This window comes from Channa argus, chromosome 24, assembly GCF_033026475.1.
Source record: "Channa argus isolate prfri chromosome 24, Channa argus male v1.0, whole genome shotgun sequence".
Classification (NCBI taxonomy): domain Eukaryota; kingdom Metazoa; phylum Chordata; class Actinopteri; order Anabantiformes; family Channidae; genus Channa; species Channa argus.
In genome coordinates, this window is record NC_090220.1 from 889,962 (window position 1) to 909,953 (window position 19,992).

General features: G+C 38.7%; 1 protein-coding gene across 6 annotated transcripts in view; it reads left to right on the forward strand.

Annotated features, from left to right (window-relative positions):
* Positions 1 to 19,992, forward strand: part of LOC137109066 (neurexin-2-like) — a 112,714-nt gene that overhangs the window by 12,874 nt on the left and 79,848 nt on the right. For 4 of the 6 annotated variants that reach the window (XM_067494424.1, XM_067494422.1, XM_067494427.1 and 1 more), the window contains exons 2-5: positions 8,731 to 9,868; positions 10,964 to 10,984; positions 16,095 to 16,124; positions 16,366 to 16,377. In XM_067494424.1, coding sequence (XP_067350525.1) covers positions 9,166 to 9,868; positions 10,964 to 10,984; positions 16,095 to 16,124; positions 16,366 to 16,377 — 766 coding nt within the window. In that variant the 5' untranslated portion in view covers positions 8,731 to 9,165. Of the gene's footprint in view, positions 1 to 8,151; positions 8,303 to 8,730; positions 9,869 to 10,963; positions 10,985 to 16,094; positions 16,125 to 16,365; positions 16,378 to 19,992 lie in introns of all 6 variants that reach the window. The other 2 variants (XM_067494423.1, XM_067494425.1) reach the window with 2 other exon arrangements.

Here is a 19,992-nt window from a genome sequence, read left to right on the forward strand (position 1 = left end):
AAAGTTTGCAAGGTGGTACTGAGTTTTGAGATAGACAGTGGCTTGTTCACTAACCCTAACATCTTTTATTTAGTTTCTAACCGTATCCTAACCACCACTGATTTCTTTGTGCCTAACCCTGATCAAATCCCATGCATTTCAGTGTTTGGAGCCAAAAACTTCTGTGACTCTGGCATCATTTTGGTTCCGTTGTAAGGACTGACAGCCTCCATTTTGTCAGAAAGGGTGCAATTCCAACAGATGCCTGCATCCATACTGTACATGGCGGTGCTATTTCAACATGCAGTTCTCTGATCTGATCTGAAATCCAGCCCACTATTTTTAGGTATAGATCATCTAAACCATAAAATGGAAATGAGTTAAATGAAACATGTCAATTCAGCCTTAAGTAAAAGTAAACTCTTATTCCAGGCTGGTACAGATTCACAGAGGACTCACTGGCACATGGAACACAGGCAGATTCTATTCCAACCAAAAACCCAGCAACAACAGCTCACTGAGGCTGCTTTTATAGGCTCCTAGTAAACAGTGTAAGAAGCTTCAGCTGGGCCAGACTGAGGCAGCAGCTTGTTAGAGTGATCCCACACAGCTGAGCAGCCTTCTGTGGCTTTGTCCCGGATGCTGCAGGGTGGAGGGCGGGTGCTGTCCTTGTAACTGTGCTGTAGGTCCCCAGGCAGTATCAGTGACTGAGTGACAACCCCCTGCTACCTTTTGCCCACTTATATATTTGCATGCATATGCTATTTATATAGACTACTTTCAGTGCACCAGAATTCATGCTTAAATTAAACATTAGCTTTCTGACCAGCACCTCCTAAACATACTGTAATATATAGTCATATGCAAAAGTTACTTAAAAATGGCAAAAAGAGTAAAACAAATAATGTGTGAAAACCATCTTACATTGCTACTTTTATATTATTAGCAGCTTTTTTTAAAGTTTTCATTGCATATTTGGGTATAGTCAAATGTTTGTGTTAATGTGCAATTACAGTTTTGCAAAAGCACTTTGAAATTGTTAAATATGTAGGTATTGTTATAATATTAACTATCATAACCCATTTATTTAAATTTGGCAATAAAATGTGAAGACAAGCAATGAAATCTACCAAACAGTGTTTTCTAAAGCGTGATGTGACATTAAATGCCAAAGGTATTCAGTTTAATATCATAAAAGACAATGAGTCCTCAATAATGACTCATACAAATATTAGATTCAGAAAGACTAGGTTAATTTCTTTACTGTCAGTATATTTGTTCAAATCAGTCTGTTGCTCTGCTGCTCAAGAACTATTTTTAACTCTTTCAGGCTGCTATATTCCTTCTTATTACTTATTACACGCAGTCATATGAAAACTTCTGGTTGTGTGAGTTGGTGTGATGATTGAATATGGTGGTGTGGGAGGAACAAGAAGGTAAAGTGCAGTGCCAAATGAAGAAATACTGGATACATTCCCAGAGGCCTAGAAACTCTGGAAATGTAATCCCTGTGTTGATGTTAATGGCTTTTAAAGCCTTATGAGCGCAGATTAATCTTATCTTCATTTCTTATCTATCGTACTTAAATTTTAGTTTCTACATGCAACACAAAACATACTATTACAGAAAATTTTTAAATAAATTGTTCTGTCACATAAAGGGGGTTGGAGAGATCATTAGTGTTTCCTGTGTATATCATTGCAGTTCCTGAAACGCCTGAACTATGTAAATCTTTTATACAGTTGAAACCAAAATACATGATGTGGACTTGCTGTAAGCTTTGGCGGAGTAATAAAAATGGCCTTATATAGTGCTTTTATCTGTCATTGTCTGCTATGCATCAGTACATCCCAGTGCTGACCTGTACCTTCTCCTGAGGTCTGTCTGGAGAAGAACAACCTTAAAAATCCCAAGTGATTACTGAGTCACTCATGAAAATTAACATTAGGCCTGTTTAGTTAAACTATCATGACTAGCTACATATGTGTGTACTCAGTGTCTGTTGTGTACTGGCTCCTGATAAACCCTGATTAAATATGAAGGAGTAAATAAATTCTCAACTGTAGATTTAGAGGCAGGATAAAAGCCAAGCTGTCTATTCTTAATTATCACTGGGAGTCTAAACTCTGCATGCCCCTACACTTTGTCCTCTCTGAAAAAAGTAGGCATGTGTCTATGTCTCAGGGTTATTTGAAGAAATCAATTCCCAGTTACACTCTGTAATTACTGAAACGTGCAACTCAACAGATGCATAAATAATTCGGTATAAAACAGCAAACAAAGTAAAACTTTTTCAGCATCATACTATACTGTACATGTATTCCATATATATAAACAATGATGGAGCAGTAAATACCTTGTTCTATTTTTTTTTAAAATACAGTATATTTGAGCTTGCACACAATGTTCCAAAGCAGCAAATGTTATGCAAAATGATGTAATCTATAATCCAAAGTTTCAAACAAATAACATCTCCCCGTGTATGTAGGTCATGTCAGTCTTTGTTCCATATCAGGCCAAATTAGATTTAAATTTTTAAGTGGTTAATTAAAGCCTCATATCAGTTTCATTGTCATTGTTTCCATCTGTGATTAACAGTCCTAATTCCTACAGCTCTTGTTTAACATAAAATGCTTTGCAGTGATTCAGCAGGCTGTATGTGATTTCTTGCTGAGAAGATACTTCTGTCCTGGGTCTTAATTTAACTAATTCAGAGGGTTGTGAACATGGGGATAGTCATAGAGCTTTAATGACAGTAAGTAATTCTCCAATCTTTAATTAATTTGATATTATTCAATATTTGCCCCTTCAGTTTGGAGTGTGGTCTAAATTTAGACATTCAACCAGGGACACCAAATATCCCAGACGTCACTGGTTTTCCATGTTTGTCATGTTTGTCCATCTAAACTCAAAAATGATAAAAGAAAATCTCTGGCATACGCGAATAGTATTCTTGAATTACCAAAATGAATCGTGGCCAATTACATTCATTTACTGTTACCTGTATCTTTTTATTTTCATCAACACATTACACTAATGGTTTGAAAAACAAACCTGAGCTCACAGTGGAAACTTCAAGAGGGAGATTAGGTCTTTCACAACAAGAACAGAGATGGGAGCTTAGTCTAAAGTCTCAACAGTCTTGAGGTATCAGCTGATGCAGTTCTTCACCCGAGCTTGAGAGCTCTTAAGACACAACTTAAGAGTTGTGTCTAACCCCATCAAAGAATGGAGGTGATTTCTCTTAGATTCTACTTTTACAGAAATTTCAGGAATTGCTGCTGACACTGTCAAAGGGAATTTTACGCACAGACACAAATGCTGTGCCAAAATGCTATAGATACTTCATTAGGTAACATCCTTAGACATGCCCTATTTTGCTTCCGGCAGCACTCAGACTCTGAGTCCCTAAGTTGAGGTAAAAGATTACAGAGGTGTGGTGAGAAGTCATTACTTGCAGTACAACCTTTATTCAAGGTACAGGCCTATGACAGACCCATGCCTCAAGTTGATTGGGTGTGCATATTGAGCATTGTTTTCCTTACATTCACTCCTACTGCAGGCCTATTGCAATTGCTTTCATAGTCTTGCAGGCACTATTTAGAGAATGATGTGGTGTTCAGCCTCCAATGGTGCTCTCATATAAAAAGTGATGGGTGAAAGGAACAGATCTGAACAGCTGGAGAACAATATAACCAGATACTGGGGATTGGGTCCAAATGCTGCATTTTTTTACAATGTGCCCTTAGAAGCTGCTTGATTAAAACTGTAGATATAGATTTAGAATGCTTGGTGTTCAATGAAGCGTTAAACTAGTCAATGCATATAAGACCTTGAACTGTCTCTTATTTGGACTCAAACAGCACACTGCAAATGCCTTTTTGACAAGCAATTAGATACACGTCTAAATAAAACATAACCCGGGCATTTTAACCAAGATACTATAAATATACATGCTGAGCCACAGTGCCACATGATAACATTGTTACAATAATCCTGTTATAACAAAAAAGTGTCTCACCCAAACAAAGCAATGGGCATACATTTGCACAGACATGCACAGTCTATTACAACAGCTTATTGATGCCAATATCTGTCAGATTTGTCAAGCATTCTTGCAGCACTTAAGAGGGTTTGTCATCTTCTTCACAGTCCACCCCCTGTTTTACTGTTTCACCTGTTTATCCAAGTGATTCTTCATAGAATGCTTTAACATCACCACTGTTGTTCACTGAAATGTTACCAAGCATCACACAACAGTCCAATGACATCATGTCACCGAAACTGTTCAGTCCCATTTCCTGCAGCGCTTCAGTCTGTGTGATACGTGCACATGCTCAATCAGTAACTGTTGAACCTCAAGCTTCTCTGTTCTTCCCTAGGGTGGCAGGTTGACTTTGAAAAGCAGCAAATCCTCTTGCTGAAGGTCTTAACTTTGCTAGTAACTAACTAATGCTAGTCTTATAAGATGTTCAATTGAAGAGAATATATTGATTGAGCAGGGAAAGTTATATGTTTCAATTTGAGTTACAGTATGTGAAGAGCCCTCTTCTTTTAATTTCTCCTAAAAGTTCAATAAAGTTGACTGTAAGTGCCCTGCCCTCCTTTCTGCTATGCCACACTTTGTAGAAGAGTGGTAGCCATGTCCCACTCCACTAAAGTATCTCTTTAGTCAGCTTCAACTTCCTCTATGCTGTAGCTGGAACTTCATAGTCAGGATGGTTCATACAACAGAATTATTGAATATGAAGTGTTTACACTTACTGTAATATTTACTTGCACATACAGTACTGTATATTTACATTAGCAAAAGAAGAAACATCATCCAACAGTCTTAATAGAGATGTTTTCCCCTTAATGTGATCAACACACTGTACAGATTAACACATATAATTAATTTCTACCTTTTTGTCAATAAATCCACAGCTAATTAATATTCATGTGGTAGTACTTTGAATGGAACTAAGATGCAGATACACATGTGGTTAAACTGCAGGACAAAATACAAAATAACATTACAACAATCTATCAAAACAGCTCAAAATGTTTCATTTACATTTACATTTAGTCACTTAGCAGAAACTTAAACCCAAAGCGACTTACGACTGACTTACAAGGCAAGCAAGCATTTAAGTCAAGGAGAAAACATCAAAGCAAAGTCCCATCAGAAAAAGTGTTAAATTTTCACCAGATGAAAGTGCGAGAAAGAGCAGAAAAGTAGGTTTTTTTGTGGTTGTTATTGTTTTTAAAATAGTTTTAAGTGCACAGGAAAATGCGGAAGTTTGGTAGCTCGTTCCACCATCGTGGGATCATTGCGGTGAAGGGTTTTGCTTGGTGTCTTCTGTGCGGTGCTGCGACCACCAGACGTCGGTCGTTGGCAGACCGCAGCGGGCTGGAAGGATTGTAGATTGTTTCAGGTCAAACATACTGCAGTTAACAACACGCCAAGAGACCTGATTAAAGTTATGCTCTGATTACAGTTGAATGTTGAGCATGGGGAGGTTGTCAGGGTTTGGTTCATCCCCCTCTGCATTACATTAACTGACCACCCCTGGTGTTTTCCCCCTGGATTGGGACCATGATGGGTAATTGGCCTGTTGGTTTTAATGAAGAAAGACTGTGTTACTCAGTGAGAAAAGCTGTTAAATGTTTTAACAAGCGTAACTGTAAACACCTTACGACAAGTTGATGTCGTATGTTATATGGACAGGGGAGTGACTGACCCTGGGCTCACAAACACAGACACACACACCCTTGGTCCCATATATTTTATTGGATTTCTACTGCTTTTTTAAGGAGTAAGGACTAAACCAATGCAATCTATTCACTGGGCTACAGCAAAAGCCAGAAAACATCAAACAGGTTGTATACAGTCTATTTCCCTTCTATAGTGGGACATTTTACATTTAACAAAATTGACTAATATAAATCATGGTCCAAAAGTAAAGATATCCTTCAATAATCATTCTCAATGGCTTCATGGAATCTCATCATTCTCAGCGCATCACTTGCATTTGTCAAAATTGCTCAAACACACAGCACAAAACTACAGTACAACATAGAGTACTTCACCCATTAGCTTAGGTCATGTCACCGATCATATACAGTACTTTACAGTGCTCACTTAGGTTGAAGAATGGAGAGTGTGGTGGTAGGAATACTCAACATCCGTGGTTTACATAGTTCATTGAGCCATCTCTCAATAATTCTCATGTCATTAGAGTCATTAAAAGGGTAAAAAAGTGTGTCTGCACTCTATTGTATGAAATGGAGTGAAAGAATTCCTATCTGAGGAGCAACTTCTCTTTGTTTAATCAAAGGTATATACTATACACAACTAATAACGGTTCAAATATTAGACAAATGTCCTTAATAGTTTGCTGAAATGCATTAAACAATTGCTCTTTGTAGGGAAACAGTAAAAAATACCATAATCTTACCAAGAACAAACTGAATGTGGAGAAGGCCAATACTGAAATAGTATAATTTGAAAATTCTCCCAAAGCTATGGAGATAAACATGTAAGTGTTGTTGAAATTGATGGGAGCTGCAGTCATCCCACTGCAGCCGGAAGGAGACGGTTCTTTAGGCTTTCATGGTAAAGCAGCTCCATTGAAATTCTATGTATTCAAATTGCCATAATGTGCAGCTCTATCTTGCTGTATTTTTAAGTACTGTTAGAACATTATTTATGATCATCACCCATGGGGATATACAGTATCCGCTCCCACACTATGGTGCATTTATATGTGTAACAGTGACATCTTGAAGCATAAGTTGTGTTTAATGAATGTAAATGGAAGTTGCTGCAATACAGTAATCATGCGGTGAGGCTATGAAGCTGAACGCACCACACGCCTCTTGTCTCTAAAACGCTAATGTTTCATTTGTCTAAATTAAAACTGGCAAAAGTCAAACACATAGCTATACCAGGCTCTAAGAAGCCTTTCACACATCACACCTGACCCTGGCAAATTGTAAATTATCCTGTGCAGAGGGTGTCAGTTTTTATGACCTTCCGGGATACAGCTATTCCCATGATAAACCTGTCTATCAGAAGGGTTTTCTCCCAGCCTGAAGCCTTCTGATACTTCAGGGAGAAACTTTGATTTATTTGCTGTGATGCACTTATTCCTGCGACATCTACCTTTAGCAAATAAACCCAACTGTGCTAGTCTCTCATCAGCAGGAGGCCCAATAGAGGCTGTAATTCCCTGCACACTCAAACACATATTATATTTCTTTCTTTGGCAGACATGAAATTGGGCCAAACTTGCACAAAATGCTTCTGCTTCTAGTTAAAAAATGCCTATAAATGAAAAAGGACTCAACATAGTAACTGTAACATAGTAAAGATTATTTTTTGCTTTCATACAAATGAGCTCTTTTTGTGAATCTGTATCAAGCTTTGACACAATACAGTGAGTAATGTATATTTATTGTGGACTGGTTGTAAAGGGAGAAATTCTTTGTATGTGTGCTGTTAAAATATCTGTATTAATTTCTATTTCTGAAGAGACAGGTTGACTTTGACACATTTTGTGAATGTTAAGAATACGAAGATCCACATTCATTTTCTAGGCTGCTTTCTAAATCAAACATATTTTTTTAATTCAAATTCAATGTTTGGCATGCAGTATATACAGTAGGCATCTCTGCCATCTACAGTGTTGTTCTAGTCTTTTGAGCAAATTGGTTGTAATAGATGGAAGCAGCTGATTTCATTTTTGATCATTTAATTGGATCACACAACGGGATTGGTCTTTTATGTGTTTTTAATAGGTTTTGTACAGCAGTGAGCCCTTTCGCACACAGGCATCAGCAATACCAGACTGTGGCTACACAGATAATACTTGTCTGTAGAATGTATTTATCATTGGCTTTGTCTCTGTAGGGAAATTGATGTTATAAATGAAAAAACTAAAATGAAGTTAATAATGAAAAAACAAACTCAACCCTAATCCTTCAAATACAAAAAACACGCATGTGTAGTTTCCCTCAGATATAATTCCCCTGGATGACTGAACACCGGTATCTTTTAGGCTGAGTTGTAGCTCAGCTTCCCAGTTCAGCCAAAGACTGATGTTTGTGTCTGTGGGCATGGGAGTCGCATTCTCCTTTGTTATTGCAAAGCATTGAATTTTTTGTTTTGTTCGTTTGTTTCCAACACAGGCTTCTTCCTTTTCAGCACTCCCAGCCTCCGGCCCGCATGTGTTGTTTGGCTGTAACGTCTTAGCTTTAGCCTGGGGAGTGCAGAGGACTTAAGGGGCTCAACATCACTGAAGTTAGTGAGGCTATACATTGCACCAAAACATCTGTGGGGGTGCGTATGAAACTGATTTTTTATCACCAACTTCTTGGAAATCCACACAGGTCTAAGCAAACCAGTAAGACCCTGTTTTTCAATTTGTGCCAGAAATCTAAGATATGAGGTTGGGTGCCACCATCGAAATACTTGTTGGCCTGCTTGGCATGTTTAGGGAATCTGTCGCATGTATCTTCATGGCCACCATCAGTCAGCAACAAGTTGCTGGAAAATAGCTATGAAAAGTTAGGCTGTTGCCTTCATTAGAAATCTAACCCACTGCTACATTTCCATCTTTGCCATTTAAATTATTTGGTCGCTAAAGTGAGTCTTATTAATTTGCTCAGTTATTCATAATGCTTGTTGATTATTTACTAACAATTTCTTTGTATTACATGCTTGTAATGTTTCTGTCTATTCATTATACATTCTTCTTTATGTCTTAGGCTGTTGGGAGGCTGAGAAGGATGGAGGCTGTACCTAGGCTGTGTGCCTAACTAACCCATGGAGAACTGACAGGAACAGTGCTGGATGGAGGCCAAGACACTGGATGGCGAAGACGAGGAAGCACACAGTATATTGGATCCCTTGTGTTGTTCGTTCTCTTTCTCAGCTGATTCAAAGTAGATGCAAACTAATCTGCATTGTGCCTCAATTTTTTCACTCTGTCACGTGGAGCAATGGCAAAAAGAATCTGGATAGACAGTCAAGGCTAAAGAAACTATTTTACTGCATGTGGGCGCTGCAGACTTATTTCAGCAAATTTTAGGTTGATAACAAAAGAAGTGTTGACAGTAGATAACATTTCCTCCTCACAGCTGCGTCTGATACATATTAATTTGAGACTACAGAGGAGTCAGTAGTTGTAGACAGTAACCACCATGAGCAGGTGTGAAGGCAAGTTTTTCCATTTACTGTTGTTGGCTTGGTTGGTGCTAACAGGAATAGCTTTGGAATATGAGGGGGTTCCTGGTCAGTGGACACGCTATGGCCAGTGGGATGCCAAGACAACAGGTGAGCTCAGCTTTATTCTGAAAACCAGCATCAGCAAAGCCTTGGTGCTGTATCTAGATGATGGAGGAAACTGTGACTTCCTGGAGCTTCTACTTGAAGATGGGAGGCTACAGATGCGCTTCACTATCCATTGTGCTGAGCCAGCTTCTCTGCACACAGAGACACGGATCAATGACCAGCGCTGGCACAGAATCCTTCTTTCTCGCAATTACAAGGAGACCAGGCTGGTGGTGGACAATGAGGAGAAAGTGGCAGAGGTGAAGTCCAAAAGAAAAGAAATGGTAGTGGCCAGTGACCTCTATGTAGGGGGGATCTCACCTGACGTGCGCCTCTCCGCCCTGACTTCTAGCACTGTTAAGTATGAGCCACCATTCCAGGGCTTTATAGCCAATTTGAAACTGGGGGAGGCACTACCAGTACTGCTGGATGGTCAAGCTGTTCATAGTGATTTGGAGTACATATGTGCCACCCACTCTCCCTGCAGTAACAAAGGCCTGTGCTCCGTTAGCCAAGGAGAGGTCCTCTGTGACTGTGTAAATACTGGCTACAAGGGAAGGTACTGCCATGAAGGTAAGGACAATATCATCCCTCTCTTTTCTATAGTGAATGTATTTTTTTAATTAGGGACAGATAAACTTTATTTTACTAGATAATGTGTTGCTTTCCATGAACTTGCAAGTGGGGCATTGTAATATTATTATTATTAACGTATAGGTTACTTTAGGTTTTGCAAGTAGTAGTCATGTTATAATAGTACATACTAAACATTAAACATGCTGTACAACAACACAAAGTAGGGAAGATTTATACATTTGTGAACTAATGTAAAAGAAAACAGAAACAAACAAATACATAAAAAATAATCACAATGCATGATTTCCAACAACTTCATACAGATAACTGTGTCATGATTTGTTAGTCTTCTTTTGTTATGCCATTGTACTCCAGGCCACTAAAAAATGTTTTCTTTTAAACTGTTCAGATATCTTATTAATATCCTATTCTAAGCCTATATCATCATTGAGCACCGGAGAATAATCAATAAAAGCCACTTAGAAGTAATCCAGGTCAAAGTACAGAACAGTAGTACTTAAAGGCTGCCTGGAGTCCTCAGCAATTATCTTCACAAGTCACACAATAACAGCTTCCTAATGTGACTGGTGCTTGCATGTTTATAACAGGCTACTAAGTGCATGCTATTTTCTTAGTCTGGAAGGTCTACAAAGCAGTAGACGTGTGCATTAGACGTGTTAGAAGTGTGCATTTCAAAGTGAGCTTGTAGTATAGAATTGAGAATGATTAAGGCTTTTTCCACTTTGCCAAAAGATGTCTGGTTTCTTTATTATTACACGTTGGGTGTGGAAGCTCCACAGACTTCTTTCACAAAGTCATTGATCTTCATAGGGACCGTTCCTGGCAAAAAAGACACAGAAAAATATCAATATCGTATCTCTCTGTCAGTATATGCCATAAATAAACAATTTAAGTTCCCTAGTGCCAACATTATTGTTAGTACAGTTAATGCTGCAACTTATCTTAACAGAAAAAGTACCAAAGTCACGTTCTCTGGTCTGTGTAGATGTAGGTAGTCAATTGCTGGACGTTTGATACTAAAATATTCTGGTGACAACATAAATATGTCTGTTTTTCTTTATTGTCCTACAGCTGTCCAGAAAGAAGCACAAGGTAAGACAGTGCATTATGTAAGGCGCATCATTATTAGCATAATTTGTTTTTCGTGATGCTGTTATTTGCAAAAGCTGTTACCACAGCATCAGTTGTTCAGTTATTATCAGGTTGTTATTGTCATTTTGGACTGCAGTTCTGACATCCAACAAATTCAACTGAGAGGAAATATACTATCAATGGTCACACGGTCACTAAGGAAAAAGCATTTAATGTGCATAATGTGCTGAATGCTCATTGTATATATAATCAGTGTACTCAAGGTGATTGTAGAGGTTTGCAGAGTATGTGGGTGTAGCACAATATAGGGAACATTTATATGCTGCTTTACAGAGTAAATGGCTGTGAAGAGATGGTTTGTTTTATTATTTATACCTTATTTATTTACCCTCTATCTTACCGTGCATTTTTCTCATCTAAACTACAGTTTACTATCAACATTTCCTAAAGGATTTGTGCCATTATGCTCTAAGGACACTGTGTGAACTCAAACATGATGGCATACATTCTTTGACACATTTAATATTAAGGCCTTGTAATTCATCAACTCTTTAAAAGTGTTTTCATAAGAGCAACACATCTCTTTTTAGCAGGGAAATACACAATTATCTTGTTACTGCCAACATTTTAACTTATCACAATTAAACAGGATTGGTTTCTAATGAGGTGCACACACTGAAGGTGAAATGAAGATTGAAAGTAAGGAGGGAGATTTGTTTAGTCGGCATCAAAGTAAGGCATCCATCTCTCCATTAAGGACTGCTGGCTGTGGTGAGAGGGCAGCCAACAGGCTCAGGAGACCAGCACAAGGTGCACTGAACCACTGCGCATTATAAATCACCGTTACTGACTCAAAATGCACATGCACACCTGTTTTCTGAAATCTTACCTCTGACACGTATTTGGTGTACAACAGGAAAACAAACTAGTATAGATGGTATAGATGTGCACCAGTTCGATGTGGATTCTCTATGCCATGTTTAAACAGCACAGACTTAGTGACTGTGGTATACTGTATGGTTATATGCTTCAGTAACAGTTAATAGTTTTCATTTCTGTACTATTTCCAAAAAACAACCATTAATCATTCTTAATATGAGCAAAGATGGTATGGCTCTGCTCACAGCAGAAAGGCAGCCATTATTAAATGGTATGCTGGAAAGAGAGCACATGAGAATGTTTATTGGATTAAAGCTTGACATGGAGACGATCCCCAATGCAGAAGGCATGAAAACAACAATGACAGCAACACACTCCCCAAATGTTTTGCTTTTTTCCGTTATTCACTAGTACAAACTCCTCCATATGCAATTCGATATCACATGTTCCTGGCGTCGATGGAAAAAGGGAAATCTACTTTATGCATTAGCTAAATCGCCTCCTGGTAACGTATATGCTATATTTAGTCCTGGCTATGGATTTTAAGCGGTAAAGGAATTATCTTTATTTTTTTTGAGGAACTGTTTTAAGGCATTGAAAACCTTTGGCACAGCAGGTGAGTCTTCTGAGTTCATCTACAGTATGCAGCATTTGGGCTCTCGATGACCCATGCGGACAAAGGGCACAGTGGGGCATCCTCTGATGAAAAAAGAGTGCAGCGTTCTCTGATGTTTTGTGAGCAAAAGGACCAGGTCTGCAAACGAGAGATAAGGACAGCCACCACACAGGGCAGACATAGAACAGAGAGAACGCTCTCAAACATATAAGAAAACCTAATACAACACACACACGTCAAGTGGTAACACATTATCATTGCTTTAATATATATTTTTTTTTCATTCAGGTTCATAAGCACACGGTATTGACACACTAATAAGTCGAGGGTTAAAAAAACAAGCACAAAAAAAAAAAAGCTGGTCCTGGTGGGCCCGCATCTTTCAGCAGCAGTGACCTTGGTCTAATCCCTCATTACAACAGGCTCTATAATACTGCACTTTTCATAGAAAAACAAATTTGGCAAATCCTAATCCTCATGAAATGGCTCTTTCTTCTTAGATGCTCGCTAATTAATGTCACAATAATGACTGAGAGGTCCTTAAACATCTGCAGTTGTTTTTTTTACTGTATGTGGTTAATTAACTTGTGAAGATAACAGTGTTTGTCTCCTTAGTCTCTTTAAAAGTTCCTAAACCAAAAAAAGAAGCAAAATACAAAATTAGGATGTATTTTCTTTTCTTAGAGGCCTGCTGACATTAATTCTTCACCTCACGTGTTTATGAAGCTTTTCAAATCCTTTCAATTATGTCAGTTTGCCTCTGAGATTGAAAGAAATATGTCATTTTGAAAGTTAAGAAAAAGGTTTAACAGTCTTTAAGAGTCTTGCAGGTTAAAAGGTCAATAACAAACAGAACACACCATTTTAGTCTTGTCACGCACTATAATACACCACATGCTTCCTTTTTGAGGTTGTGTTTATTCACAATCAGTTCTCAGCAGGCAAAAGTAATTCATTTTATGTTGGCATCACAGAACTCTTTAGGACATCATAACAACACACTTTGTGTCTGTTATACTTGCTAACCTTTACCCTGTAAACCCACACTGAAAGCCCAGAAAACCTCTGCTTGACTGTTATTATCTTTTTTCCAAACCTGCGCAAAAATCGTTAATTGGGATGTGGCCAGAGGTGCAACATGCTTGATGGTTGGAAAACACAAAGAGTTGTTATGCAGCAGCTTTTGGCATTGTATGATTTATTTTGGACTCACTCAAGGTCAGCAGATGTAGATTATTAAAGGCTGGTCTACGCACAACAAACAGTAATACTAATAAACGTAAAATAATGGAATGATCAATAAAAGCACATTCACAAGGTAAAACAGTCCATTTACAGATTGCTAGCAGCCCTGACTAGAACAGGGATTGTTTGTTTGGATTTATTACTGAAAATGCTAAAATATTGCTATTTATTGAGACCAAGTCAAACAAATCGTAAAAGCAACACACACACACACACACATCCATCATTTTTCGAAAATTAACTTTCATCACATGTAGTTTTTATTTTTTATTTTTTGCTCAGAAACTTTTGTACTGTTAAGGTTGCATTTTATTTCTACCAAAAACCTGTAGTTTACTGGTAGGAAGGATGATTTATTTTACAAAGCTTGCCCCTCTGATGGGACTCACAGATATCTGCATTTTGGTGCAGTAACAATTGGATGTCAGATTCAGCCAAGTAAGATGAACACATTCAATGGCTGGATGCTCCAGTACAAGAGCAGCAACAGCACCACGCCTCATCCACTTTTCTTCAATTCCTTGGATGACAACTACATAGTTAAAGTCAAAGATTACTTGTTGTTAAGTGCTGCCTGCCTTTGACCTGTTGCGGTCACCAGCATCAGTCTCCATTAGTCCGAGATGCATTAGTTGTGATGCAGGTCAGTGTTCCTCACCCTACTGCTTGACAAAAATCTGAAGAGTGTGGAATCATCATAAGTTGCAAATTCTTTGGGCCAAAGGTCCTTTCACCATTTACACATGGTCAGAGTGAAGGGTCAGACAGGGCCGTCCCCCACTTGATGAAGCAATGCATCTGACTTTGTGACTGCTTCTGCTTATTAGCCAGATAATGGGCAAGTTATTCCTCCCCCTTCCCACCAGGAAAACATTCAAGCAGATGAAAGCAACTTCCTTCTGCTATTTTCATCAGTGGTGGCTTGCTGTTGCTTTTCTATTTTACAGCATCAGATCAAGAAGAAGATATTACTTAAGATCAAGTCCAGTCACACATTAATACAGTACATCCAGTGAGAGTGAGATCACGTGAGGGAGGAAGAAGGGAACAAGGGGAGACATATTCTATGTCTTATGTATTGGCTTTTCATGCATGAATGCACAGCCACAGTAGAGGTGCATGCTGCAGCACTTTATTTTGTACTGTGGACAGGTTTGTGGCTGAATCCTGTCTAAGCAGAGGCTCAGCCACTGGCCCTGCAATGGCATACTGTATCAAAAGCCTATGTGTTGGCAGGCAAGGAGCATCCCAGGGGTAATCTTGTCCATTGCACCCCAAGTGCAATATGAACACCACTGAACATGTGGAGGAGATTTGTGCAACACTGACTTGCCCATCAGTTAAGTTTTATTTAATGACTAAAGTGGGACTTGAACTGCGGGAGAGTGACTTGCTTTATGAGAGTCTCAGAGTGCTGATGCACTAATGAGAGTTGTTTGTGTTGGCTGGCACAGTGGGGCTCATGTGCTCAGCAGAAGTGTTACACGTGTCATCAACGTCTCTTGTTTGGCAAGAGGAGCAGGTGAGGTATGGCAAATAATTTCTAGTTGACCTATTGGGATATATGTTTGCATTTCTTAACCAACCAATTTGTTTCCAGTATGACCTTTATGGAATACTGCAATACTGTAATCATCAGCAGGCCAAGGAGGTGCAACATTCGTTAGCAGTACACTGCTTGTTAGTTTAGGAGTGGTACATCGAGTAAACATCACTAGCTGGTTACATAGTTATTTTTATGTTATTATTGCAAAGGTGCTCAGGCTCCACCGTCGTAACCCACTGAGGTCTGACAGTCACTAAACATTAAGTTGATAAGGTACAGTATGGAGTAAATTCTGCTCTGTCCTAAAACCCTGCTGTATACAGTAGGCTCATCTGGATTGGCTGAGCACTTACATGCAAGATACCTGTGTGTAGCAAAGTGGAGATTAGTGGCTAAGCCTAGAGCGTCCTATTAGAGATCACATGGTGTACAACTACTTTTAGCAAGTGCAAGGTTTTTTTGCATTAGGTGTTTGCAAAGTAAAAGCAGGTTTTACCCAAATTTGAAACAGCACATCTCAAACACTGTCTGCATCAAGTACAGTATGTGTTCCATTTAGAAAAAAGCATCTGTGTGAGCAACTACCAGAGTTGCACCAATCAAGATGTTTTTTTCTTTCCTTGCCTTCCCGCTCCTCCCTTAAGATGTCTGTCTGTTTTTAGTTTGATTTCCCCTTTATCTTTTAGTTTGAACTTTGACATCCGTACCTTCCCCAGGATGTCTGTCACAAACTGCAGTCCAACATTGTGACAATGCTTTTGTTCTCCCAAACCTCTTTATGAACTTCCTGTTTTCGTATCCTTTTTTCTGTTCTTTCCCTCAAGGTCTGGCGCACCTGATGTTAAATCGCCAAGGTATGGGGTCTGTTGGTTTGCTTTTCCTTCCCAACCACCTGATCACAACATTTCCCTTCACTTGAAATCATTTTAGTTAACTGTGCTGCACTAATATTTCCTCTCCTCTTTTCTCATATACTTGCCTATTCGTTTTTGCTTCCTGTCATGTTATGCTCACTACTCACTCAATTTTTGTCCGTCAAACCCTTGTCCTGACCACTGACTGAGCTACTGGAACATCACCTTTGACCCTCTACAGTTTTTCGCCAAGGTAATGCATCTATGCTCATAGCATCTCTCCGGTTTAGTTTCATGGTGTTTTCAAAACAAATGAAGAGGTGTCAGTAATAAAGAGAACAGGGATTTCATGCGAGTGATGTCTCCCCTGTTCTCACAAAAATCAATTGCTGTTCTCTTAAAATGACCAGAAGCACAAAATATTATTAAAGGACTGTGTTCTTTTATTTATTTAATTTTTTGTTTGCATTCTTAAGACGTTTGTACACATACGGATAAAATATACTGTAGTGATGATTTCTTTATTGTGGTCTTTGGGTTTGTTTCTGATTATTGATCAGAGAGTTGGAAATAGCATTCTCTTCAAATTAAATCTACATTGCTGAAATATGTTGAATATTCATTTAAGCACAGATGGAATAAAGATAAGATATTTCTAAATACTGATGGACAAGATATTCTTATATACTGTAGGAGGGTTTTCACCAGCAAACAAGAATCAGTTACACTGTAAACTCTATTGTCATGCTCAGTAAAGGAAAACAATCCACACAAGGTTAACATATACGTATCATCTGCAAAAGATCAAGCAGAACAAGTAAATCCTGAGCAGAAAAAACATTTATTGAATGCAGTGTGCAAATGTAAAACATTTGGCAGGATACTACGGGTGGCACTGACCATTATATCTGCTGCACTTATGCTTTGTGTTTTCTGCCACTTGTAAGATTGAGATAAAAGTCACCATCCTGTCTCCATGGCAATCAGTGTAGTCTCAAAACATCAAGACTTGGTTTTGATAATCTATTTCATAATTTTCTTTAATGGCAAAATGTTACTTGGACAGTTTGCAAGTATTTTCTATTAATTACACCATAAAATATTATATGTGTGGTAAATACTCTACATATCTTAAATGAAATAGTTTGGTATGTCATCTTTGTATTATATCATTCCCACTACAACACAAAAAGAAAAAAGAAATAAGTGTGTGCCGGTACCCTGGGTGTTCCCATGTACATGTTCTGGTGTAGAACTGATAACACTGATATTGAGGTCATTTACAGTAGATGAAAAGGTTTAAAAAATACATCAATCATACAATCATAGTGTGATTACATCAGTTTTTCCCCCACCATAACTAGTGCAGCTTGGGGCTGTACATGACTGTGACATTATAATTTAAGGTCTTTGGTTACTCGCTTTGGGAAAAACTTTATGTTCAGAAGAAGTAATTAGTCTCACACAGCCAAAAGATGATGTTCAATTTAAACTCCTACTTCAACTGATGGGTATGCTGACACAACAATGCAGTTACATATACTACTGCATACTATTACTGTGTCAGCTGTACAGCAGACTAACGTCTGCTATAAGAAAATGATGCTGCTGTATCAAATATTTAGTAATTCACTAAGTAAATATGTGCTAATATGCAAAAGGAAGTTGGTAATTGGTTGTGGAATCAAGGTTTACAGAAATTATCCTTCAAGCAATACTTAGTTGTAGTACATGACAATTACTAACAACATACTGTACATCTGACTTTGTCGGATATGGATGAGACGAGTTTTATTTATTTATTTAATATAATAACAAAGATTTCTTATTAGTTATGACATTGTTACAGCTTTAGCCTGAGGGGATACTCCACAGACTCTTCTGAGACAATCTGTATTTATTTGGTCATGAATATTTTCAAATCAAATATACAACCCAGTTATCCTTCCCTGGAAAGTCTCCCACTGTCTGTAAACAAGTGAAAAGCTTTTTCTACAGATTTCAAAAGTGGCCGCTCATGTATACAGTTCAGTCCCAACAGGTGCAGGGGTAGAAAACCTTGATCCTCATGTGCGGCTGTCCTGCTTGTTTTCTAACTGTCCCTGATGTACCAACTGCTAATTACCTGGATCAGGTATATTCCCTCAGAGACTGAAAGACACCCTTTTAGATAAAGGCGGAGTGAGGGAAGACTAAGTGAATTGGACCCCTACAGCTTCTGATTGACTGAACATACCTGATACAATTAATTAGCAGTGGGTAATGCAGGGGCAGTGGTACTCCAAGGTTGCCCACCACTGTCCTAGTGTGTACTGGGACAATTGCACAAACTGTTATTGCACAAACTGTGCAATTGTCACAGTTATTCAGCGATAGGTGTAGCTTCCTGAGCATTTAGCACATCTGTGCCTCCCGGCTAAGAGCACACTGCCGCTCTCTTTGACATTTGGGTGCAACCACCCAGCAACTGACACCTGTGCTATGAGCAGGAGACAAAGTTGGTAACTATTGTTTAAAGCTTAATGGTAATGAGCAATGTATATGTTGGCATTTTTCCTGTGGGACAGCCACATAATGTAACTGTAACAGAAACAGTTGACCTAATAGCAGGTAGTACATAATGTCTTCCTATCTGGTGGCAGATCACTTAAAGGCCACAGTGTATTAAGTGTCCTATTCTGTGACAGTTACCTCTGTGTAGCTCTGGGCTGTACCTTTACAGATAATCTTTTTCAGACGTGGACACACTGCCTGCTATTAGCAATGTGAAAGGTAACTTGTTCCCTTTGTTCAAGTGGAAGCCAGGATGCTTTAACTCCCCTTGTGTTGTGCAGCAGTCCACCTCACTGGATTGGCTATTAGCAGCGTCCTGATCACTGCATTTATGGGGGCATTTTCTGGTTTCACACCACGGGATGCAAAGATAATGTATTGTAAGACATGGACAGACAAAGAGGGAAGGGAGTGGCAAAAAAAAACAGGACTCACAATGAGAAGAGACACAGGAAATACAGTATTTAGAGAATGTGACTCCTCCTCCTCCATGTGTCAAAGTGTCCTAAGACAAGTCACTATCAATCCAAGCAGTAGAACTCTGAATGGCAGTTGTCCTCAACAGTGGAGTATTTGTACTGACAACTATTTACTCTGACTGTCCTTCCTCTGAGTTAGTGCCAATGTTGTATAAGACCAAAATCAGCCAGTATTGCATTTTTCACAAGCCTGTAATATTTCTCGTTGCGAACAACTGGCCACCTACTGGTTAAGTAGGAAAGCAGAGATTAGACTTGCTGCCTTTACACCTTTAGGGTCATCTGCTAGTAGCAACTTCCTTTTAGAAAGGTGTGAATGCTTCTACGGGATTCGCTTATGTTGTGATGCAAAAAACGTGTTAGACGATTAAACTCTTTATGATCCTTCTTTTGATATTACTTTAAATGCTAATGCTTTTTGTTAGTCAAAATGCCTTCAATGATCTCTTTGTTGTAAATTTACGTAGGCTCAACAGCAATAGACTGATACGTTGATTTCTGTTCAATAGTTCAACTACACTGCTCAAACAATAGAGATAAATGGGAGCCCTGATCCTGCTGGCTTAAATTGTCCCTGGGGTTCAGAAGCAGACATTTACTGTACAAAACAAAAACAGATAGCTTATCCTTCTAGCCTGAAACCGCTTGCTCAGGAGCTCCAAGACTGCATCTTGCAAACAAGCGGAGGAAGGGGTGCCTATATTGGCTTCAAACAGCCCACTCATGAGTTCAAGAACTTTGTTATACAATATTAAAGATTAATCCTGTAGTGCATGTAAAGTTATAGTTCAATGTCAAAAGTTACCACGCGTTAATGGTGAAGTTTACTGTGGATT